The sequence below is a fragment of the Rattus norvegicus genome, chromosome 7, assembly GCF_021556685.1.
Source record: "Rattus norvegicus strain SHRSP/BbbUtx chromosome 7, alternate assembly SHRSP_T2T, whole genome shotgun sequence".
NCBI classification, from domain to species: Eukaryota; Metazoa; Chordata; class Mammalia; order Rodentia; family Muridae; genus Rattus; species Rattus norvegicus.
This window is the reverse complement of record NC_141540.1, coordinates 137,991,377-138,015,785: the sequence shown is the minus strand read 5'-3', so window position 1 is coordinate 138,015,785 and position 24,409 is coordinate 137,991,377. Positions and strand designations below refer to the sequence as shown.

The following is a 24,409-nucleotide window of genomic DNA, read 5'->3' as shown; positions in this document are numbered from 1 at the left end:
CCAGGAAGGTTCACCATGACCACGCCCATCTCAGCACACTAGATTCAAAATCAAACCATACACTGAAGCCACTTCCTACTATCCACTGGAGTCATCGTCAAACAGTCAGAAATACCAGGAGAAAATACCACTCGGACGAGAGCAGAGGACTATCCATCTGTCCTATTTTAAAGCCCGAGACGGCACTCAGCCATCTGTCTTGGTACCCATTCCAAGTTGGAGGAAGAAACTTCTCTGTTCTGTTCAACTTAAAACTCTTTAAGTGGAGCCTCAAGACCATTTCGGCACATTCCCCTTCCAAACAATTTGGAGTGCAGCTTTTCATCATCTGGGTTATTGGACGGTACCAGGCTGTAGGGTTCCGTGAACGAGTGAGCTACTGTACGCCAGCACAGCTCAGTCTGGCACAGAGGAGCACATGGACAGCTCACACCTCCACTGAGTGCACTGGGTCAGTCACAGGGGGTAGAAGCACGACGCAGAACAGTGCACCCAAAACAAAGAGGGAGCAGTAGAGGATACAGGTAAATAAAGCATTTGGTGGCTCTCAGGCGTGGCTGGATCCAGGGCTCTAATGTTGGTCATGGTCCCCTGCTTTCAGACAAGCTTTCTGAAGTGTAAGGGATAAGAACAAGTGAACTGAGACCATCCCCATCCGGAATAGGCATCCTGTTCGCTGGTTTCATTCATCAAAATGTTACTAAATACCAACCAAGCGTCAGCTGTGACCATGACAGAGGAACCGGTTGCCTCCACGGAACTTTCCTTAGAGTGGAGAAGGGATGCTATGGTTTGCATATGATTTGAGTGTGTCCCTCCAAAATCCACTTGAGAGAGGCTTGGCCCTGTGTGACTGTATTAGGGTGTGAAACTTTCCCGGAGGTGGGGTCTAATGTCAAGCCATCCATTCATGGAGGCTCACCCACGGACCGGATTAATGAAGGTCTCAAGGGACCACAGGTGGTGAAGTTGTTATACCAAGAACAAATGAGGCTCCTGAACCTCTCTGGCATGCTGTGCCTCCATCTGCCCTGCTGGGAGTACCGTGCGATTCTTCTCCAGAGTTAGGACTGAGCAAGAGGCATTGCCTCGGACGGCCAGCCTCCATAATTGTGGGCTCAATTACATTTCTTTGAAAAGGGAACCCCGTTTAGGTATTTTGTTATAGCAACAGAAAACAAATAACAAATGCCTGAAAAATAAAAATATTATCTTCCACAAAGGAAGGTCATACCTTTTGCTGTTATTAAAGGCAGCTTGTTTGTATGCTAGCAAACGCACACCTTTTGTGCCCCCTCTTGCCTGATATATGTGGGAGCCCAGAGATCTGCTCTCAAATAGACCTGCCTGTGAGTTTGTGTCCAGCTGGTTTATGCTGTGGGGGGATAACATGATACTTCTGCGGGTTGCCTCCCGGTATAGCATGACTTCCACTCTCCGTTTCTTAAAAACTCCCATTTTAGATCATTTTCTGATAAGTACAGGTTTAACAGCCTTCCTGATTTCCGTCCGTTAGGATGTTTGTAAAATACTGCAAAACCCAGTCACATACTGGTCATTTAAATGGTATTCCTTTGATTGCCTGAATTCATTTCTAGGTGACCCTTTGGCGTTGTGACTTTGACCGCTTTAAACCCAAGTTTTTTGAGAAGCCAGGGGGTGTGGTCTGACAGAAAATCTTAACCTATTTCTCTGGGGAAGTGAAGAATGCGCCCTAGGAGCGCACTAGGCTGGATGCTTATGTTAAAAGTCAATCTTTAGTGAAAGTGAAACTAACAGAAACCAAGTTGCCCTCCCTAGAAAACCCTGACTCGCAGAGCTATTCCGGAACCAATTCACATGATCACAACACAGAGGTCCATCAGATCCATGCCAAAAACTCACTCAGGAAGTTTCCCCTAAATTTAAGGGTGCCCGGGAGGTGGGGTAATCATTTTGGTTTTGAAAGTTGTATTCATGTGCTCTGCCCACACCGTCTCTCCAATTTTGTATGCCTTTCATTGGCTCCCTATCCCTTCTACTGTAGTTAGCATGTTTTTAGGGACAGTCATTTATTTGTTTTAATCCGTACACAACGGCCAAATGGATCATTTGGCTCAGTCAAATCCCATCGTTTAAGCCTTAAACAAAAATGGATTTTTTAATCAAAAAGCCCACCAGCCTCAATCTCTCTACCTCATTTTCACATGGCCTTGTCCAGCTTGTGCCTTCCCAGAATGCTAGCTCAGTCTACTGGAGCCCCGGTGGGCTGCACGGCCTCTAGGGGACAAGTCCTTCTGCGTAGCCATCCCTACAGGATTAATCCTAGTCCCGAAGCCTCCAGCACGACTCTGGATTTTTCTGTTTGTTTATTTTTTTAAGGGTAATGCCCTTATCTGTGCATTCCAACCGGAAGCCTTCTTATCCTGCCCCTTTGCTTCTAGAACTGGGCCCGGTGCCTCGCGCCGCCGTCTCTGAGTTAGGAAAAGGGCTCGAACTTTCCCAGGGAACCGGGGGGCGTCCCCGCGGCGCCTTTGCACCCCCTCCCCCCGCAAACCCCCGGTGGTGCCGGAGGGAACGCGCCGCGGCCCTCGCTCCAGTCCTCCTCCTCCTCCTCCTCCAAACCCGGGCAGGGACCCCAGCAAGCACCCGGTGCACAGCGCCCGCCAGGCCCCTCGCCCCAGCCCCTAAACCAGGCTCCGAGATCGGGGTGGGGTGCCACCTGCGGGCCACCGCGCGCGGGCTCCGGTGCGCGGCACCCCGGCACCCTGGGCGGCTCCCTACCGGGCTGGGCGGCTCCCCCGCGGGCGCGGGGCGAGGGGCGCGGGGCCTGGGGGTGCAGAGTCGCAGGCCTCGCTGCGGTCCCACCCGGCCGAGAGGCGGCGCGGAGCCCGCACGGGGCCGCCTTTGCGATTGGCTGCGCCCCCCCCTGCTCCGCCCGCCGCGGCGCCCAAGGAGCGAGGACGCGGGGACCCGCCTCCCGCCCGCTCCCGACCCCGGGCGCGCGGGATAAAAGGCGGGCGGCGGGCGCGGGAGCCCGGGCCCTGCAGCCTGCGAGCGCCACCGGCGGGCCGGCTTTCCCCGCCGCCCACCCCGCTCCCGGCGCGGCCGAGCTCCGGCGGTACCTGCAGCCGAGCCAGAGAGCCGGGGAGCCCGCGCCGCCGCCTCGAAACTCGCCAAAGTTGAGAGGCTGCCGCCCACCGGGAGCTGGAGGGAAGGTGCGAGCGCGCGGGGCGCGAACCGGCAGGCGGACGCGCGGACCTTCTGAGCGCACCGCCGTCGGCGGCCTCTCCCGAGCCGCTGCGGCTTCCCCGCGCTGTGAGTGGTCGGCTAGACCGACGGCTGGCTAAGTATTTCCGTTCAATTGTTTATGGGATGCGATTGTGTATTTTTTGTGTCGGCGGAGGGAGTTAAGGCAGAATGCATCCTTTAAAAACAAAAACAACAACAACAACAAAAAAAATCCTGAGTTTCTGATAGTGAGACTGTTGCATTGAGAGGAGGTACCTGGAAATCGTACTGAGTTGGAGTAATCTAGGAAAAATGCATTTAACAGGTTCTTTTTTTTTTTTTAAAGACCCCCCCAATTGGAGATGGAACCCATCTCAAAAGTTGATTGGAACGAAAGCAATTACGGAATAACTCTAAGGGGTTAACTAGTGGCAGTTAACTTGTACTTCTCTCCCGTTTTTAAATGTTGTTACCAGATTGGTGGGAGGCTGTGCTGGTGAGAAGCGACTGGCAAGAGGCTCAGAGGCGACCATAATGTCGTTAAGGTTCCACACACTGCCCACCCTGCCTAGAGCTGTCAAACCGGGTTGCAGAGAGCTGCTGTGTCTGTTGGTGATCGCAGTGATGGTGAGCCCCAGCTCCTCAGGACTGTGCCCTACGGCTTGCATCTGTGCCACTGACATTGTAAGCTGCACCAACAAAAACCTGTCTAAGGTGCCTGGGAACCTTTTCCGACTGATTAAAAGACTGGATCTGAGCTATAACAGAATCGGACTCCTGGATGCCGACTGGATTCCGGTGTCGTTCGTCAAGCTGAGCACCCTGATTGTTCGCCACAACAACATCACCAGCATTTCCACGGGCAGCTTCTCCACCACTCCAAATTTAAAGTGTCTCGACTTATCGTCCAATAGGCTGAAGTCGGTGAAAAGTGCCATGTTCCAGGAGCTAAAGGTTCTGGAAGTGCTCCTGCTTTACAACAACCACATTTCCTATCTGGACCCGGCAGCGTTCGGAGGGCTCTCCCACTTGCAGAAACTCTACCTGAGTGGGAACTTCCTCACGAAGTTCCCTATGGATTTGTATGTCGGGAGGTTCAAGCTGGCTGATCTGACATTTTTAGATGTTTCGTACAATCAAATTGCTTCCATACCAATGCACCACATAAATTTAGTGCCGGGAAAGCAGCTGAGGGGCATCTTCCTTCACGGGAACCCTTTCGTCTGTGACTGTTCCCTGTACTCCTTGCTGACCTTCTGGTACCGTAGGCACTTTAACTCTGTGACGGATTTCAAGCATGACTACACCTGTCGCCTGTGGTTGGACTCCAGGCACTCCCACCAGCTGTTGCTGCTCCAGGATAGCTTTCTGAACTGTTCTCACAGCGTCATCAACGGCTCCTTCCACGCACTTGGCTTTATCCACGAGGCTCAGGTTGGGGAAAGGGCGATTGTCCACTGTGACGGCAAAACCGGTAACGGGAACACCGATTTCATCTGGGTGGGTCCCGACAACAGGCTGTTGGAGCCGGATAAAGACACGGGGAACTTTCGAGTGTTTTACAACGGAAGCCTGGTTATAGAGAACCCTGGTTTTGAGGACGCCGGGGTTTACTCCTGTATCGCCATGAACAGGCAGCGCCTGTTGAATGAGACGGTGGACATCATGATAAACGTGAGCAATTTCACCATAAACAGATCCCACCACGCCCACGAGGCATTTAACACGGCTTTCACCACCCTGGCTGCCTGCGTGGTCAGTATCGTCCTAGTGCTACTGTACCTGTACCTGACACCGTGTCCCTGCAAATGTAGAGACAAGAGACAGAAAAACGCACTGAACCAAAGCAACGCCCATTCGTCCATTCTCAGTCCCGGCCCCACCCGGGATGCCTCTGCTGAGGATCGGAAGGCAGGTAAAAGAGTGGTGTTTTTGGAGCCCCTGAAGGATCCAGCGGTGGGACAGAATGGAAAAGTCAAGCTTGTCCCCAGTGAGACCGTTATAGCCGAGGGCATCTTAAAGTCCTCCAGGGCAAAATCTGACTCAGACTCGGTCAATTCCGTGTTCTCAGACACCCCCTTCGTGGCATCCACTTAACCGTGTGCCTGTGTTCGTCTGGTGTCGTGATTTGACCTCTCCCTACCCAACTGCAGTCCACGAAATTAGTAGCAGGAGAGAAACTGTTTTGTCTTTTTTGAGAGAAAACCAAATGGTGTCTTTATGATGGTTGCTAGGAAGTGAGGCAGAGCACCCTGGTTGCTTCCTCGTGCTGGGTAAAGATCCAGTTGATTTTGAGAGTCTTAAGTTCCCAGTAACAGCCATCAGCATCTTTGAGGATTTCAGGCTGGCCTGAAGGCGGTAGGACCAGCCATTATCTCCTGGTTATCTCAGAGGGAAAAAAAATAAAGCTATGTGTTAGCATTCTTTAAAAATAGAACCTTTTAACTTACTAGAGCCAAAGTTGAGCTGAGCTTTTCTTATTTTTAAGAAAAACACGAGTGGCTTCTTTCCCCTCTAAAAGATGTAGAAGGAAGAATCGGTTATTTATAGATCATAAAGTTAGCATAGAGGTTTTTCAGCCGAAACCATCATTTCGGACCAGGATAGACACACTAGTAACATCCACAGAATCATGCCACGTCCCATGGAGTGCACAGGGGCCTAGCTTTTAGCTGTCTTCTCCGTCATCTCTGTGCTGTATCCTGGTACAAAAGATGCCCCCCAAAAAGTTAAAGGTGTCTTTATGTGTTGCCAAGAGTATGTGTCACTGCCAAACTGTCTGAGTCACTCCCTACACCCTCACCGCAGCAGACTCAGGTTTGTCCACCTGCGTGTGTATATGTAAAACCTTAAGTTCTATGAATGGCCATATAGACCCCAATGTACTGTATTCCAGACATTTAAATCAGCGTAAATACACGTGCTCTGTGACTTCGTGCTTTGCTCGCCTGCTTCCCAATGCAGTATGAGATGTTCGATGCGACAGGGTTTGTGTCTGTAAAGCACCATCTCCTGGCAGACGCCTCTCCGATGTTCTTGTTATTACAGCTGGGACCTCTGAGAGGGAGACAACAGCTTTAATATGTTCCAGCCAGAGTTTCGCTCTCTGACAGTAGGCATTCCAGCCGGGTCTGGGAGACCCTCACGTTCTGGTTTTAGGACAAGCGACTGCCGAGGGGGGGACCTGATGATTCTCCTGTCTGCCAAGAGATAATCACGTGCCTCTCTATGGCACTGAGACAGAGGGCTCAAGACCAGTTGGTGTTTCAGGTTCCTTTCGTATTGGAACCCGGTCTCCCAGGAGCCCTAGCACAGAGTCGCACTGGCCTTCTAACCCATACCACATCCTGAGGGAATGTAGCCCTGGGGTTAAGATGGATTAGCACAGCACCACAGCTCGCTGGTGTTTCAATGGAGGAGGCTCAGAGAGATGGTTGGTTCGGATGACCAAACAGTGAATGACAGCCACAGAGTGGGTGAGGGGAGCCCAGGCCCAGCATCTCATCCAAAAGAGTGGTGACCCTTAACACCCGTGGGCATGGAGAAGGACTAACATCAAGAGTGGCCAAGGGCAGGGGAGAATCGGGTGGGCATCTCGCTAGGGAAAGTTGGGTATGGTCAACAGCAGCCCCTTAGAGAGGCAGAGAGGAGGACAGAGAGTTGACTGTGACACTGGTGACTAACAAGGTTGGTGATAGCGGCCCTGTGGCAGCTCTCTCAGGGCTGTCTGGCGTTCTCTGCAGCAGACTGGTCAGCAGGGGGCTAAGGGGCAAGTGGTCTGAAGGAGCCTTCCTAGGGAGTAGGCTGCAGCACTGTGAACAGCGTCACGAGGTGTTAGGAATGACCACGCTGCTTCTTAAACCCCTCACCCTGTGGACAGAGTCCATCAGAGCCGGGCTGCCAGCCAAGATTTTATTGTAGTTGCAGCCATTGAAGTGTCAGAAGATGTATGGAGCTGGTATGACCAGGGAGGCAATCTTCTCTTCCTCAGAGCAGCCTCGAAGGTGAGGGAGGGAGGGCATGGCTGTGCTGCCTCTGGGATGCGATGGGGCTGGCACCACTCTGGCAATGAAGTTGAAAAGGGTCCCTAAATTGTATCTTATCTCGCCTGGATGAGATCCCTAAGGCCTTCCAGCTGCCGATCCCTAAGAAATAAGTGTTTGGCTTGGCAGACAACTGGGGGCAATACTGGGAGTGGGGTGGTGATGGCGTCCAACCACAGTTGCTTCTCATGCCCAGATCCCAGGTTAGGGCAGGATAGACTTAGGTAAAAAATAAGGGTTTTTTTTTTTTATCAGAATAAAACAACAAAAAAATCCTGAGTACTTAAAAACTCTTGTTTCTGAGCAGACTTAGGAACCAAAAAAAAAAAAAAAAACCGATGGTAAGTCCCGGGACTGAGTGTTTTGGTGTAGACTCCGGAGTGCTTAGGAATACCAATTTTTAAGCAAGAATCCGATCTCATGTATTTTAAATATAGGTACAAAATTAATGTGTGCTTCGTAAGTTTGTCTCACGAAAAACTTTTATATAACTTTCCCTCTGAGCAGTAACCCAGACTTATGCAACTGGGTTGCTCTCTTAAGCCAGTGTGGAGAGATGGAAAGTCGTGGAAAAATCAAGTGACAGCCTCAGGAGTGGCTATCTTCTCCCTCTGTCCCTCTGTCCCTCTGTCCCTCTCCCTCTCTCCCCCGCCCCCCGTGTGTGTGTGTGCGTGTGCATGTGTGTGCGTGTGTGTGTGCGTGTGTGCGTGTGTGTGTGTGTGTGTGTGTGTGCGCGCGTGTGTGTGTGTGCGCGTACAGACCACAGGTGCCTGGAGTCAGGGTTACAGGAGTTGTAAGCTGCCTGACTCAGGTGCCTGAAATGTAACTCTTGTCCTCTATAGAAACAGTGCATGCCTTTACCCACTGAACTACCTTCCCTACCCCTGATGTGAATTTTCCTTGGGTTTAGAGCATTTTCACTGAAATAGAGATTCCAGAGTGACACTTTTCTGTATGTATTCACAGTAATCCTAATTCTGAGATAAACATTTTAGGGTTTCAGGGGCGAGGGGACTCAATAGGTAAAAGCCAAGACTGATGGCCTGAGTTGGGATCCCCAGAGCCCAGGTAAAGTACAGTACACTGCAGCCCACCATCAGCCATCCAGAACATCTCTGTGGCCAGATGAGAGGTGGAGAGAGGAGAATCTCTAGGAGCTGGAGGGCAGCAAGCCTGGCTTACACAACAGTGAAGAGACTCAAACAGTGCCAGCTAAGGCCAGCATGAGAGGGTTGTCCTCTGACTTCTACACACCCCATGAGGCATGCATGCACCTAGCCCACACACAAGTACACAAACACACACAAGCACACGTAAGTACACACGGAAGCACAAACACAAGTACACATACAGACAGATACACAAGTGTACATAGAAGTACACAAACACAATTCATGTACAAGTGCACACATGAAAGTATACAAGCACACACACAAATATACACAAGCACACATCAAGTACACACAGAAGCACACACATAAGTACACATACATGCACACATAAGTTAATTTCTACACACCCGATCAGGCATGCATGCACACCCTGACACAAGCACACATAAGTACACACAGAAGCACAAACACAAGTACACATACATACAGACACAAATATACACAAACAAGTACACAAAGTACACAAACAAGTACAAGTGCACACAAAAGTATACAGGCACACACACAAGTACACAAAGCACATATAAGTACACACAAGCACAAATAAGTACACATAAGCATGCACATGTACACAATTACACAAGTATACACATGCACACAGACACATAACTATACACACATGAATACATAAATACAAGAACTCAAGTACATAAGTGCACACAAAAATTATACAAGTGCACACATGCACACAAACAAAAGAACCCAAATACACAAGCACACACAACTATACAAGAAAGCACACACGCACACACATACACACACACACAATTAAAAAACTTTTTTTTTCACCAGCGAATCCGGTACTTTATTAAGACATCTTAGGCTTCCCTGCATTTTCGAAACCAGGACTGCTCTATTGACTGAACACATCAAAAGAGCTCTGCAGAGTCCTTGGGGGCCAGCCACAGGAGGTGTCATTGATTCTGCAGTCCCAGAGCATGGCAGCTAGTGTTTGCAATCACAGGAAGCAGGCAGTCAGTTCTCCATCTGCCTAAGGGAAGGTATCCTTCATTCTTTTGAAGGACTGCCTTCAAGTCACAGCTCAATTCCAGTGTGCAGACTCGGTCTCTAGGACTGGGGACAAAGGCACACTGCCAGGTGCAACAGTTTATGAGGCTCTGCCTTTTATATATGCCAGGCTCTGGGAGGCAGAAGCCCAGGCTGGACCAACCGCTGCTGTGGGCTGATGGCCTTAGCAGCCACATAATCTTCCCTTTGATGTCCAGGGTCTAAAAAACTTTTGAGACTAACATCCTGTAAGGATGGCCTAAAAGGATTTCAGAATGTAGACGTACGTGGCTTCTGCGCTATGCCTCACTGCCGCCCAGTTCGATAATTTTTAATTTTGCTTGATTAAGCCTAGGAAAATGAAATTTATATTTCCAAATAACCCCCCCAAAAAACCCCACTAATTAGGAAAAGGAACAGGTGACATTTATGAGGGTAGACTACAAGAGGAGCAGCCAGATAGACTCTCAGTACAAGACCTGAGAAGACACGTGGTTGGGGAATCCTATTAAGAGTTGAAACAGACTCCAGCCTCAGCACCACCATCCCTCTTGGCTGCGGCCAATTCCTGCCACCCTCCACCGTCAACTGACTACCGTGAGGCTAAGCAGGGAGCACACAGCCAGGCTTCCAGTAAGTTCCTCAGGGAAAGTAGGATAAACAACAGCTTCCCACTCTCCCAACCGGAGTCTGACTTGGGAAGCTGGGACAGAGCCTACCAATCGTATTTAAATTTTCCTTACCATATGATTCATATTCTACCTGCTTTGACGAAACACAGGCTATGTGGGACCATAGCAGAATTCATGGGTCCAGGCCCCGTCAAAATACAGTGTTACTTGTTAGTGGATTTATTAATAAAAAGAAACGTCTTAGTCCCATAAAGTAGACTAATTTAAAAATAAAACAAAACAAGGTGTTGGTATGCTGACTCTTAAGTGGGCCCCAAGGTAAAGCACCGGCTGGAACTTAGGGCTCGAGAGTTTTTGTGAATTATGAAATCTAAAATTACTTTAGTATGGCAACCCCGATTCATTCAGTTTTGCGATGTTTTTAGTCTGGAGGCAGCTACAACAGATTGGGTCTGCAACAGTGAGCACCGAACCTTTAGAGTCTGATCAGCTCATAGCACGGTTAACATATACGCCTAGACTCTGAATGCAGGTTCCATTTACAGAGAAATGCCATCGTTTTTCCAACATACTAGAATATTCCTTTTAAAATCCACTAGATCTTTTCCCAGTCCCCTCCTTCCTCCCTAAGGACAGCTCCGGGTCTGTGTTTCTATTTCTCATCATGGTCTATGTGGGGAGAAGGTTATTGGTTTGAAGCATAAGGTAATTGGGTTGTTTGTATCACGGTAATCATTGATAAGTAATCTCGTTAAATACTCATACAAGTATTTCCTGGAATGGCTTTGCAGGGCATGGGTTATACATAAGCTTTCTCTGGGTCCTAGTCTCCATTCTGTTGTCTTGATAACAATGTGACCAGAAACAAGCTGGCGACAGAAGGCTTTATTTTTTTTTTCTTTTCTGTTTTTCAGAGCTGGGGACTGAACCCAGGGCCTTGCACTTGCTAGGCAAGCGCTCTACCACTGAGCTAAATCCCCAACCCCTATTTTTTTTAAATATTTATTCTATGTATATGAGTACACTGTAGCTGTCTTCAGACTCACCAGAAGAGGGCATCAAATCTCATTACAGATGGTTGTGAGCCACCATGTGGTTGCTGGGATTTGAACTCAGGACCTGCGGAAGAGCAGTCAGTGCTCTTAACCACTGAGCCATCTCTCCAGCCCAGGTTCATCTGTCTTACACATCCTGATGCAGTACATCACTGAAGAACCATAGAGGCAGGAACCATAGAGGAATGCTGCCTACTGGCTTGCTTGATCTTCAAGACTTGCTCGGCCTGTTGTCCTCTATATCCCAAGATACCTACGTAGGAGTGGGGCTGCCCACAGTGACTGGGCCCTTCTACATCAGTTGTCAATCAAGGAAATGCCCCCACAGACATGCCCACAGGCCTCTCTCTGATGGAGGAAATGCCTTCTTTGAGATTAACTCTTCTCAGGTCTGTGGAATTGATACAAGCTAACCAGTACACCCCTTGTATATATCCTGAACAATGAAGACTGTTTTGCCCATAGGCCATTGCAGTGGATTACAGGGAAGGCAGTCCTTTAATAGTAAGGACGGGGCTAAACAAAATGGTCAGATAGACACTTTAGAATAAAAAAACAAAAACAAAAACAAAACTGGCGTTTATAGTGGATTCTTGTATTAAGCACCTACTGAATACCAGGCATATAGTGAGAAGTAGTAGAGGCTTGCTGTCATTCCAACAGTCTGGGACAGATAGGAAGTCCAGCCAGTGGGGAAAGAAGTTCACAACAGAAAAGGTAAGTTTTCCAGGTGACCTGGTTAATGACTGGTTTTAAGTCCTACAACCACTAAACAAACAAGCAAACAGCTCCATATTCTCACATAGGCATTCTATAAGTGGCTCTGTAAGTCATGAGCCATAAGGAAACTTTCCATAAAATTGAAGAATGTGAAGGAGGCCTGGGAGGATGGCTTGTGTGACACAAGCAGGAGGACCGGAGCTGTGCTCCCAGAACCCGCATAAATGGCTTGCACCTGTTTCCCAGCGCGAGGGATCGGATATTGGGGTGCAGTAAAAGGATCCCTGGAGCTTCCTGGACCTCCAGTCTACCCAATTGGTGAGTTCCCGGTTTAGTGAGAGATGATTTCAGAGCCCAGGAAGACCCAGCTTCGACCTCTGGCACAAATACATATGTACACACACACACACACACACACACACACACACACACAGAGAGAGAGAGAGAGAGAGAGAGAGAGAGAGAGAGAGAGAGAGAGAGAGAGAGAGAGAACTAACTGAGAATAACTTGGGCTTTTGAAACCTCCATAACGTACCTCTTCCAAGAAGACTACACCTTCCAGTCCCTCCCAAACTCTTCAACCAACTGGGGACCAAACATTCAAATTCAGGAGCCTATAGGGATCATTTTTATTTAAACTGCCACGGTAGCCCAGGCTTCCCCAGATTACTGACTCATTCATTAATCTGTTTCTACTCCTCCATACAGCCACTTAAGATGCAGAATCAATTTCTGCTTTGTCACTATAAACTATATATCAACACATTTACACGAATAAGGGATCAATTTCAGTATTCTGAGAATTTTAAATTATTCATGATTTCTAAAGTAAAAGTTTTATTTGAGGGAGAGCAGAAAAATTCCTTTCAAATTTCCAGGAAAATGATGTGAGCAATTCGAACCCTTTCAGGGATTTCCCAAACTAATTTTAAAATCGGGTTTCTCGGGATAATTTAAAAACTATTTTTAAAGTACCAGTGCTAGCTTATTTTATTAAAAATGTCTATTAGGTAATAATTCTAGCTGAGCACCAAATATAGTTTCAGATATTTTTGTAGCATCCGTGGCACTTTGTTTCATAGGGTGACAGGACAAGGGGCCTCCACATTGGGAATGACAACGTTCCTAAACGTCGCCAGTGCTATGGACCATAGGTATTGCATGGTAACTACGCCGTCCTCCTCAAGGGCACTGTGGTACAGAGTGTCTTAGCTTGGTTTCGTTGCTGTGATAAAACACTTGACTAAAACCGACGTGGGTAGGAAAGAGTGTATTTGGCTCATGTATTTCAGGTCGCAGTCCATTGAGAGAAACCAAGGCAAGAACTGAAATAGACACTATGGCTGCTTACGGCCCTCGTAGCAGACTGAGTGCACTTTGTTACACCATCCGGGACCCCCCTGTCCGGGAGTGGTGCGCCACCTAGAGGCAATCTGGTGTAAACACTCCTAATTGAATTTCCCTGTTCCCAGATATATGTCTAGGTTTACGTCAAGTTGGCAAAAATCAGAGCAGCCCAGAGGAAAATCAAATAAACCTAGAGCGATTCAAGAGTGGTAGAGAGTTGCCTGCTAGTTAGTGACTATAACAGCCAATGGGATAATGTGGGGGAGGCTTGAACACCAGTTCAATAGCCCCTAGGTCAGTGGCTCTCACCCTGTGGGTCACAACCCCATTTGGGGGTCGGAGATTAGATATTTACCTTATGATTCACCACAGTGGTAAAATTACAGTTGTGAAGTAGCTATGAAATAATTCTATGGTGGCGGGTCACCGCAGCACGGGGAACTGTATGGAAGGTCTGCAGCATTAGGGACGGATCTACCTGCTGGTGCCGTACAGAGGTAACAGTGACCTGAAATGAGTGTCAGAGGTCCCGTTTCAAGTCGTACTGCCTGTGGCTTACTACCATCCACGATCCGTGGGAAGGCCATGCTAGCCCGTTGCCTAACTCACAGCCCCAAGTCTCACCACCACCCACAGCAGAATGAAGTTTTCTTTTTTTTTTTTTTTCTTTTTTTTTTTTCTTTTTTTTTTTTTTTTTCGGAGCTGGGGACTGAACCCAGGGCCTTGCGCTTGCTAGGCAAGCGCTCTACCACTGAGCTAAATCCCCAACCCCATGAAGTTTTCTTAATGTGTGCTGCCAGTCACGAGAAAGGGAACGGTAATGATTATTTCCTGTGTGTTAGGCTCCACGGTAATGGCTTTGTACACTCTGTCTCCTGCCTTATTTTAACGTACCTTCTTTGAGAGGGTAAGCTCAGAAGTGTATGGGGATCTGAACCTCGTGGTCTGGATGCAGACCACCGTCTGCTGTAGATGTAGTACGGTGGTTTTCAATCTTCCTGGTGTGGCCCTTTAATACAGTTCCTTTAATACAGACCTTCAATTTTTTTAAATCCTAGTTTTAATGATGGTTTTTAAACGCTTTAATCTCCCTTTAGCTCACCACCTACCAGAGGTAGTTGAAAAGAAAGGATGGGAGTGGGGGGTAACGGGACCTGTTTAGAAAGGATCTTTGGCTAGAAATTGGCAGTTCAGCTCATAGGTTAGCAGCAGTGGCAGCAGCAGCTTAGGGATACACCAGCAGCGCAGTTTGGTAGAGTCGGGTTAGCAGCAACGGTGACGGTGACGCAACCCAGCAGGGACAGCCAGGCCTCAGCCATGGTGGCTCCAGTCAGCAGGAGGGACCAGCAGGGACACCAGGAGAAATTCTCGGCTGTGCCTCTCTCAGCAGAGCGAAGATCAGGAAATACGTGAGACCCACAAGCGTTGCACAGTTAACTGTACCAGCAAGCCAAGCTCTGCCTCCATCACTCCGTGGAGTCCTATTTATCTCCTCTAAAATCCCGCGTCCTCCACGTGCCTTGCCTCAGCATGATCTCGCCTCACCATGTGCGGCCATGAGCATGTGCAGCTACATGTAAGGTGCAAGGTAAGGTGGACCAATGCAAGCATGTTGTCAGCGAAGAAACCTCCCTCACGTGTCCTTTCACGTGTTTGCTTTAGCAGGACTTCCTCTCTCCTGTGTCTGCTTCAGCGAAACGTTCCTTCGTGAGTCTGCCTTAACCTTTCGCCTGTGTCCCCTTCAGGAAAACACTCCTTCATGTGTTTGCCCCAGCAAAACACCGTCCAACACAACTTTCCAAAGAACCCTTAAAGTTTTCACTTCAGACCCTCCCAATGATAAAATTATTTTCGTTTCTACTTCGTAACGGTACTTTCGCTACTGTTATGAATGGTATCTGATAGGCAGGTTATTGACCCAGAGGTTGAGAACCACGGCAGTAGCGCATTAGCCTGCAGTATCTTTCATCTCCACAAGAGGGCTCTGCTCTTGCTGCACTTCTGTTTGGAGGCTGCCTTCCCTTCAGTGGTCCGGCTGTTTTCCAGCCCTGCAGAGACTGCCCCTCCCCACAGCCCCAGCCGAGTCTGCCTTCCATCTCCAGCCTCTTTGAATGGGGTGCAATGTAAAGACCCTCCTCACTTCACAGTTCTGCCCCTCTGGTCTGGAGATGCAGCCCCACGGACTGCCTCCTGGCTCTTCGGGAAAGCCTAAGTGGCTTACATAGATCCGTGTGTTTTGCTGGGCTAAAGAGGGTGCGAAACATTAGCTTCTCATTCGAGGCTGGATTGTGATGAGGTAATCCTACTTAATTCCGCTGTCACTCTGTAGACCAAAAAGTGTCTCAGAGCTGATGTTTACCCAAGCCTCGTTGTAATTAAATTTACATTGCTAGCCCACATATTGACTGCACTAAACCAGTTTTGTAAGAGTGAATGTCTTCGGTCGAAAGGGATGGAAAAGGGTGGCTTTGAAGGGTAGACTCTCAGACTGACCCGCACGATGTGCATGTGTGGTGTGTGGGGTGTGGTGTATGTGTGTGTGTGTGTGTGTTTTGCTTAAACCACACTCCCTCAAAGTCTTGCCTTCTAGAACTGCTGCGCACATAAAAGAATCTGTTCTTCGTTGTATTTCTTTTTCCAAAGAACTTACCTTGCCTGGGGAAATGAATACCATAAAAGATCTATGAGGAGGGAGTTTAAAAGAAGCCGATTGTTTTGTTTTTAAATTTGTTCTCAGATTTTTAATATTCATGGTTAATTACAACCTTAGGGATATCTTCAGCTTTCAGTCTGACCTACTTCAAGTCAGTGGGGAAAATAGCAAGCATCTCCCCTTAGCAACCATTTATAATAATTTTGACCTTTCCCCCAAACCCAGAGGAAACACACTGCTTGATCCTGGGCCAAGTTTGTCAGGAGCTGTTTGTGCGGTAAATCCTAGTCATCCTAGCATCCGACTGGAAAAGCACAGCATTGATTGTTTTGTATAATTTGCAATAAGGATCATGGTCGCCTATGATATACAGTGATTGGAAGGACAAGACGTTACTGGGGTTTCTTTTTCTTTGTTTGTTTTTGTTTTGTTTTCTAATGTAAATGTTCAACAGAATGCAGCTTAAGAATCTAGCAGGGATTTTGAAGATAAAATCATACACTGTCCCATACAGGGTCTTGGATCAAAGAATCAAGTCCGGCCATTACTTTACATGGATTTTGCAATAATGTGGCTGGCTGGCTCCCTGCTGTTTGTCTCTGGGCTCTTGGGTTTTAAGCACCACACAGTGAGGAGGTAGGAATGTCACCCTGCACTTCTCTTGAGTGTGGAGATAGTGGCAGGATCGCTGTGAGGCACTGAAGCCCCTTCCCACAGGGTGTAAGGACTCAGAGCTGTGGGCAGAGGCATTTCTAGGTTTCCTGGCTGACACCTTCATCTCCTCTAATTCTAGAAACTACTTAGAACATAAGAACTAAGAACTTAGCTGCTGTCAAACCACCTTAAGGAAACTTAGCTACACTTGCCCCCTAGCTTCTCCGTACCTCAGAGGCATTTAGAGAGCACTGCTGGCCCAGGGGCATTCCCCTGCAAGGGTTTATGTTGATCTGAAAATGTCTTCTCAGTTCTACCCTTGTCCTTTCCTGTAGAGGAATTTTAATCCAGCATCATGGCTGCTCTGTCCAGGGGTCACATCCAAAGACCTTCTAGGTCTCTGCATTCTGGCTGGAGTGCAAACACACCTTTGGTACACATCTTTAATCTCTAATGATGAAGGTAAGGTTAGTTCGTAGAGGGAAGCACCCACATTTGAACGTGATGCCTAATTGAGGGGCAGACAAAGTGACGAATCAGAGAAAGATTTGACAGAAGGAGTCAGAGATAGGCTGTGCCCAACTCTTCCTCATCTCAGTCAAATGGCAACTCCACCCTTCCCATGGCTCAGGCCCCAAACCATCTTGGATGAGTCCCTTGCCCTTTCAAGGGACCTGCGGGAACATTCCCTAGGCTCCATCTGCAAATCACACTTGGTATCTGACCACTCTTCGCTACCCCATCTCATCCTTCACTCAGGCATCCAACCTCGACTTGCTTCACCGCTTCCATGTTTGCCCCAGGGTCAGTCCTTAGCACCAGGCACACCACAGGGCTCACCTGAAGTGGAGGGGAGTTCACTTCATCCTCAGCTTAGAGCCCTGTGATTCCCTGTCTCTTCCTTGCCTGCACCACACTGGAAACATGTACAGCAAGATTCCAGAAGCATTCCAGGGCTGGGATCCACACGAGAGACTCACTTGAGTGAAAACCTTGCGGTAAATTTGTAAAGTGCAGCCAACCTCAAGTCCATCCCACGGCCTGCTGGCCCTCACTCCCCAGCCCCACCAGCTTTCTGAGGACCAGACTTAGTCTGAAGTCACCTACCGTCTCTGTGTGCTCCAAATGGCGATCTCCTTATTCAGGACCTTTTTGCTTCTCTCTCCTCTTCCTAAACACTTTCCTAGGGAGGTTAGCCTCCTTTTCTTCTCACAGGAAGTCTTCTAGTCAGACTCACTATGTCCTGCTTTGATTGCTGCCTGACCCTGTCTGCCCTTGGGGGTTGGAGGTGAGGTGGTAAGGAGTCAACTCCGGGAGCAGGCAAGAAACAATGCAGCTGCTGCAAGCTCCTTTTATATCCTCCGCTGGCACCCTATTGGTCCCAAGAAAGCGTCTCTTCTAAACATCAGTTCCCGATTGGTTGGCATTGTCTGCGCCAGCAATCCTTGGTCTCTTAGGCAGTCCTCAATTAGGTCCTCCTGTAGCAGATGCTTTTGCAGCTGCGAGGCTCACGGTGTTTACACAGAGGTGACCCCCCCCTTGTCCCTGCTACAGTTTGATCTTTCTCTGCTACGTAACTACAATCAGAAACACATGTGCCACACGTTACCTACCATGTGTCTTAGTTGGGCTTTTATTGCGCTGAAGAGACAACCAAGTGTAGGCATCAATCTTTTGCAGCCTATTTTAATAGACATTCAATCTCTCCTCTTGCCCACCAGCTACCAGAGATAGTGGAAGAGAAGAGTCCGTAGGATATGGGGTCGTCTTAGCAATATTTCCTTGGTGGGTGAGCTCAGTCTTCTTTGTCAGCAGTTCAGTCCCGTAGCAAACACCAAATGCGAACCAGCAGCTTCGGTCCAGTCCCTTCTGCAGGCACAAACCAGCAGCTGTAGTTCAATCCTGAAGAAACCACAAGGCTCGTCAACCGGCCTGAGCGATTGCTGCAGGAACCTCACAGCAGTTCTTTCTGCTATCACCATAAGTTTAGCACAATACTAGCTCACTCACACAGGAAGGCGAACCAGTACATGCCCGTCGTTAGCAAGGAATAGTGAGGTGGAGCAAAAGAAACCAATGCTCCGTCTCCCGCTGTCTGTAGGGTCATATTTATACCCCATCACGCATCCTTTCGCATGTCTGCTACAGCAAAACATCCTTTTATCTGCGTGCCCCAGCAAAACAACATTTGTCATAACGAGCTTTGCAAAGAAGCTAGAAGTTTCCACTTCAACCATGACCATGCAACTCTTATAAAGGAAAATGGTCAGTTGGGGCTGGCTTACAGTTCAGAGGTTTAGTCCATTATTGTCATGGTCGGAAGCATGGTGGCACACAGGCGGACATGGTACTAGAGAAAGAGCTGAGAGTTCTACATCTTGATTGTCAGACAGAGACAGCAAGATAAGATGATGATACACTGGTCAGGTTTGAGCTTCTGAATCCTTAAAGCCTTACTGCCTAGTGACACATCTCCTCTAAACAAAACCACACCCACTCCCACAAGGCCACACCTCCTCTAAGCAAAACCACACCCACTCCAACAAGGCCACACCTCCTCTAAACAAAACCACACCTACTCCCACAAGGCCACACCTCCTCTAAACAAAGCCACACCCACTCCAACAAGGCCACATATAATAGCGCCACTCCCTGGATCTCTGGGGCCATTTTTATGGTTACCACACCATGTAAGTTCTACAAGAGTGAGGTTGTTTATCTGTTTTGTTTATTATTGTGTTCCCCGAGCCAAGAACAGAGTCTAGGTCAGCAAATTATAAATATTTGTTAGTAAACAAGTGACTACGGGAACTTCCAGGAGGAGCTATCTGACTGCCCACTGATGTGAACCTGAGGGGTGGCCAGGCAACATAAGCACACACTGTTTACAACACAGTTGACTTCCACTTGACTCGTTTTCCACCGGTGCCCCATAGTTTACAACATCTTCCCCCTTGCCCCTCAAAAGAGCACATGATGAGTCTTGCCGTGTTCTCGGAGGAATAAGCTGTCTAAATACATCTAAAGTACCAATCTGAGTGTCATGCTGAGTACAGGAGAGGCAGGAAGCTGGCTCTATCTCCTCTCAGCGTCTGCTCACAGAACCGTGCCAATTAGCATGTGTCAGAAGCCGAAAAGGAATCAGACTGGGCTGAAAAGGCATCAGGCGGGCAGGCCTGACACACAGTTAACAAGCCGTCTCCTACCTTTCCAGCAGGTTTTCTTAGCATCTCGTCCTGTCAGGAGGATTGCTGACTGCTTGAGCACACAACTCGTGTGTTTACTTAGTCTCGGAAGGCCAGCTGTCAGAGGTGACCTCTGTGAGGGTGTGCGGTCTGACAGGCCAATTAACTGTTCTCCTGTCAATATGAGGCAACTTCCTGCAACTCCCATGGCAACATATTTTCTGAGGTAGTTCCTGGTATGAGGAGAAATCTGCATTATCACAGAAAGAAATTGAGCCAAAGAAGGGACCCCCGAGTGGGGTGTGGTGCGTAGCATAGCCCTCAGGATATCTGCTTCTCCAAAGGAGCACCTGGGGAGGAGGGTAGGCCGATGGGTGGCCAGGGCTGTGGGAACTGTGAGACGCAAGGCATGGATGGCTATTGGGACAGTTTTCGTGGAAAGTCTGTCAGACCACAAATGGTTTTCTCTAGAGTCCCTGCAGCTTCTCCCAACCGCTGCCCCTCTGCTGTGTGGTGTCGAGCCCAAGTGGGGCAGCATGTCAGTTTTAATAGGGTCAGTCTTTTTGGAGGAATATACAGGCATTTTGTTTGGAATATACAGATTTGTTTGGCCTCAACACCTAGGCTGTGTGTGCCGTTTAAGACCAACTCTTATTGACCCATTATTGGCATCCTGTGTCTGGAATTACCATAGCAAACGCTGTTGGAAGCAGGTGTCCTGATGTCAGCCACTGGGGTTGAAGAGCCTAGAACTTCTAGTGTTGTTTAAAAAAAAACTAAAGATTGTTTTTTTGTCTGGAGCTCAGCTGTAGAGTGTGTGTCGAGCATGTGGAAGGCCTTGTGTTTTGTGGTCTCCCGAGGGCTGTGAACAAGTGGCTCCTCACCCTGAATAGGACACTGTCTCAGGTTTACTGCTGTGCGCAGACACCATAGCCAAGGCAAGTCTTATAAGAACAACATTACATTGGGTCTGGCTTACAGGTTCAGAGGTTCAGTCCATATCATCAAGGTGGGGTCAACATGGCAGCATCGAGGCAGGCATGGTTCAGGAGGAGCTGAGAGTTCTACCTCTTCATCTCAGGGCTGCTAGTGGAAGACTGACTTCCAAGTAGCTAGGATGAAGAAGGTCTTAAAGTCCACAACTACAAGGCCACACCTCCAAATAGTGCCACTCCCTGGGCCAAGCATATTCAAACCAGGACAGATTAAATGAGTCCACGAAATCAGAGCTTAGAGAACCAACAAGCTTATTGCTTATGTACAGGACGATGGGTGAGAGGTCACGTACGGGGGCAGGGGGTGGGTGACTCAAAGGCAGATGCATGGTGGAAAAGCTCTCCAGCATGGTGGTGACTCTCAAAAGCTTCATCCACTGAACTCCCTTTCCATGTTGCATGCAGTTCCGCTGTCTGCTTGAGAGTCTTCTGTCGGCCCAGCAAGAGCTCACTGCTTTTCTTTTTTCCTTTAACAAATTTGTTATGCATACATTGTTCTGCCTGCATGTGCACCTGCAAACCAGAAGAGGGCGCCAGATCCCATTATAGATGGTTGTGAGCCACCATGTGGTTGCTAGAATTTGAACTCGGGACCTCTGGAGGAGCAGCCAGTGCGCTTAACTGCTGAGCCATCTCTCCAGCCCACTCCAGTGCTCACTGTTTTTAAAACATTGGAGGGGGAGCTCAAAAATCCCCTCCCTTTTTTTAGGTTAGTTTTATTTCTTTGACAATTTCATACACACACACACACACACAGCTGTCTCCACCAGCTACTCTTCCCAGCAAGTCAGCAAGGTCTCAACCCAGATTAGCGTCTTTTTGACTTGTTTTTGCTTTTGCTTTGTGACTTTGTGACCCTCTGTGTTTGATCAGGGAAACCCTAGAGGATGCTGGGAGTGGGATCATTCACTGTCACTCATCAGCCGCTGTACTACTGAAATGACTCCTCCCTTCCAGCAGCCTGTGACAGCCAATAGCTCCCTAGATCAGGGCTTAACCTCATGAACATTTAACCCTTCTATGACTGAATGTTTGCGGGTTCCATCTAATACAGTTTCTGTGAATTCATGTGTGCTGTAGCCGTGTTATGACCACAAGACATGGCCCTATACTCAGCCAAATCTTGCATTCTTGTCCCCTCTCCTGCAGTGTTCCTTAAACCTTGGAGGGGGTGATGTGGGTGTTCCATTTAAGTCCCTTTTTCTTAGCGCCATGACGAGCCACGAGTGTTCGCATCGGTCGACATTGTCAGTTGCGGTGGAGACAAATTTCTTTGATCAAGGCTGATGGTATGCACAGAAACAGGTAAACGCAAATATTTGGGGGCCCATTTGACAGCATGGCCCTTTAACCAAACACAAGATGGATTTACCTTTTGCGTCTATAACCTCTGTGGTCTTTGACCTGGTCTACAGTACTGGGCATGAGGACCCTCCTGCAGAGAGTGGGCCTCAGAGACAACCATACACCTGTAACAGTGTTTCCACTTTTGTATCAGGAGGCACATCTCGCCTGGCAACTTGGTACTGCAGCAGGCAAGAGCCTTGCAAGTCTTCCCACTTTCTGACCCAGCCTTATACATTCATGACCTCTCTGAGACTCCCCGGATCTGTTTATGTTCTTGAGTCTTAGGGGCCTCCCTCTAGGAGGCAATGTTTCAGTTTGGGGGAAATAGCTGTGTAACACCCCCACATGAAAAGCCAGTGCCCAGAATTTGAACAATGGAGAAGCGCTAAGAGTGACTTCTGTTGGCCTCAGGTGTCTGCTAGAGTCAGGGTCTCTGCTTAAATTACTGCCAAAGAGTTATATCATCCTTGTGGGTTACACACCACAGACACGTTTCGGACGGGAAACTTGCTGGAGATTTTGTAACAGAGCTATAACAGCAGGGAATCAGGATGAAACCTGATTTCTGTCCCTCACACTCAAGCATGTAGCTGCTTGCTGGTTTAACCCAGTCCTCCTCCAGTGGTCATCTAGACAGCTTAGCTGCACATTTTAAGCACTGCAGTAGAAGAATTTAGACCCCAGAACTCTGGGCATTCCTGACCGCACTGGGGAGCTTTTGCCTGGGTCTGCATCAGCATCACAGATGGGAAAGTGATTCTCCGCCTCCCACATTTGCCCTCTCAGGGATGCCAGTGTGCCAGCCACCAAGAAGACCCTCTCAGGGCTGCCGGTGTACTAAGAAGACCCTTGGCATGGAAGATTCCCATCACAGATCTGACATTTCTAAGAGCACGTCCTATGCATAGTAGGCCTGGTAGCAACTCGACACTGAGGCCATACAGGAAGACACTAAGTCGTTTGCCCTGCCTACTCTTCTTTATGCCTGCAGTTACAGTGAGATTAGCCTCGTCCTAGTTCTCAGGGCTTAGTTTGTTCAACTTCTAGAGACTTCCAGGTGGTATTTATTGGCAGTCACATTGGCAGCTTGGTGTTTTCAATAAGTGTGTGTGTGTGTGTGTGTGTGTGTGTGTGTGTGTGTGTGTTTGTCTGTGTGTCTGTGTGTCTGTGTGTCTGTGTGTCTGTCTGTGTGTGTCTCTCTGTCTCTCTCTGTGTGTATATGTGTATATGTGTGTCTGTGTTTGCATGTCTGTCTCTGTGTATGTGTATCTGTGTATATGTGTCTGTCTGTATGTCTGTATGTCTGTGTGTCTGTGTGTGTCTCTCTCTGTGTGTCTTGTCTGTCTGTGTGTTTCATTTTTGCAACTCTGGGAAGGAAACCCAAGGCCTCCTTCTTGTTAGGCAAGCAGTGCACCACTGAGATGTTTCCCCAGCCCCAACAAAATATGTTCAAAGTCAGGAGCTGCTGTGTGATTTTTTTCCAGTGATCACTCACCCAAACATTCTTACATTGTTTAAATCCTCGTGGTAGAACACGCCATTGTGTGAGCGCCAGTGCTTATACACCATTTCGGGGTCTCCTGATACGGTGTGAGAATGAATCAGGTCTGTTGGAGGGGGTCTCAGCAACACTGAGACAAGTTTATTTCTAGCAATCTAGCAATCGGACGTTTTGTACGCGTATCCAAACAGAATACAGTGGCAGTTGCAAGTTAGATGGGTCATATGAGATTAACGTCCAAGACTGATTGTACTGCCCAGCTTCTCCAACCTCCACCATCTATGGATTGCAGATTCACATAGGTGACCTCTATGTGGCCTCACTGCCAGGGAGTGCCTTGGTGTCTCAGGAACACATAATACCCCAGGAGTCATGGAGTCAAACCTCAAAAGCCATGGTGCATGCCACTCAAGGCAGCTGGACCAGCCAGGCCAACTCCACAATTTCCCTGCATGGCTGAATTTGGCAACAAACACCGAGTCTGTTCTCTCTTTTCTAAAAATGTATCTTCTTATGAATTCATCTTCCTCCCTCCCCCATCCCTTCCACCTCTGCTTTCTCTTCTATTGTCTCTCTCTTTTCAAGTTATGACTGGCTGTTTTATAATAGTTTTAGTGCTGGGGCTGGAGAGATGGCTCAGCGGTTAAGAGCACCCGACTGCTCTTAGAGGTCACTCACCCCCTCACCCATCATCTGAGAGCCCTTCCTCGCTCTGTCTCTGAAGACTAAGGGGCACAAGGAAGAATCTGAATGATTGGTTCTGGTAAGCCCCAACCCATCCCCCATTTGCCATCATTGAGTCATAGCCCCTGGTTCCTCAGGCTTCTCTGTGACTAGCGACCTCCTCATCAAGCCTGGGCCATAACTGGCAACAGCTTACCTTTTGG

The 24,409-nt window shown here is 48.4% G+C and overlaps 2 protein-coding genes and 1 long non-coding RNA gene across 8 annotated transcripts in view; 1 reads left to right on the top strand and 2 right to left on the bottom strand.

The window, feature by feature from the left end:
- The window catches only part of Pced1b (PC-esterase domain containing 1B), a 134,029-nt gene extending 130,746 nt beyond the window's left edge, over nucleotides 1-3,283 (bottom strand). For 2 of the 4 annotated variants that reach the window (XM_087557571.1, XM_087557570.1), the window contains exon 1: nucleotides 3,105-3,283. The gene's annotated coding sequence lies outside the window, so the exon portion shown is untranslated. Of the gene's footprint in view, nucleotides 1-2,763; nucleotides 2,846-3,104 lie in introns of those variants that run through there. The other 2 variants (XM_087557572.1, NM_001039454.1) reach the window with 2 other exon arrangements.
- On the top strand, nucleotides 3,019-6,141 carry Amigo2 (adhesion molecule with Ig like domain 2). 3 transcript variants are annotated; one of them, NM_001437904.1, is given in 2 exon segments: nucleotides 3,019-3,297; nucleotides 3,687-6,141. In NM_001437904.1, a coding segment is annotated over 1 exon segment (1,563 nt). In that variant the 5' UTR covers nucleotides 3,019-3,297; nucleotides 3,687-3,744; the 3' UTR covers nucleotides 5,308-6,141.
- Nucleotides 6,142-18,104: 11,963 nt separating this feature from the next.
- Nucleotides 18,105-19,792, bottom strand: LOC134479563 (uncharacterized). Its single transcript, XR_015625983.1, has 2 exons — nucleotides 19,701-19,792; nucleotides 18,105-18,396 (listed from the first exon to the last, which is right to left on the bottom strand). It is a non-coding gene; the product is annotated as an uncharacterized LOC134479563 (long non-coding RNA).
- Nucleotides 19,793-24,409: the final 4,617 nt, after the last annotated feature.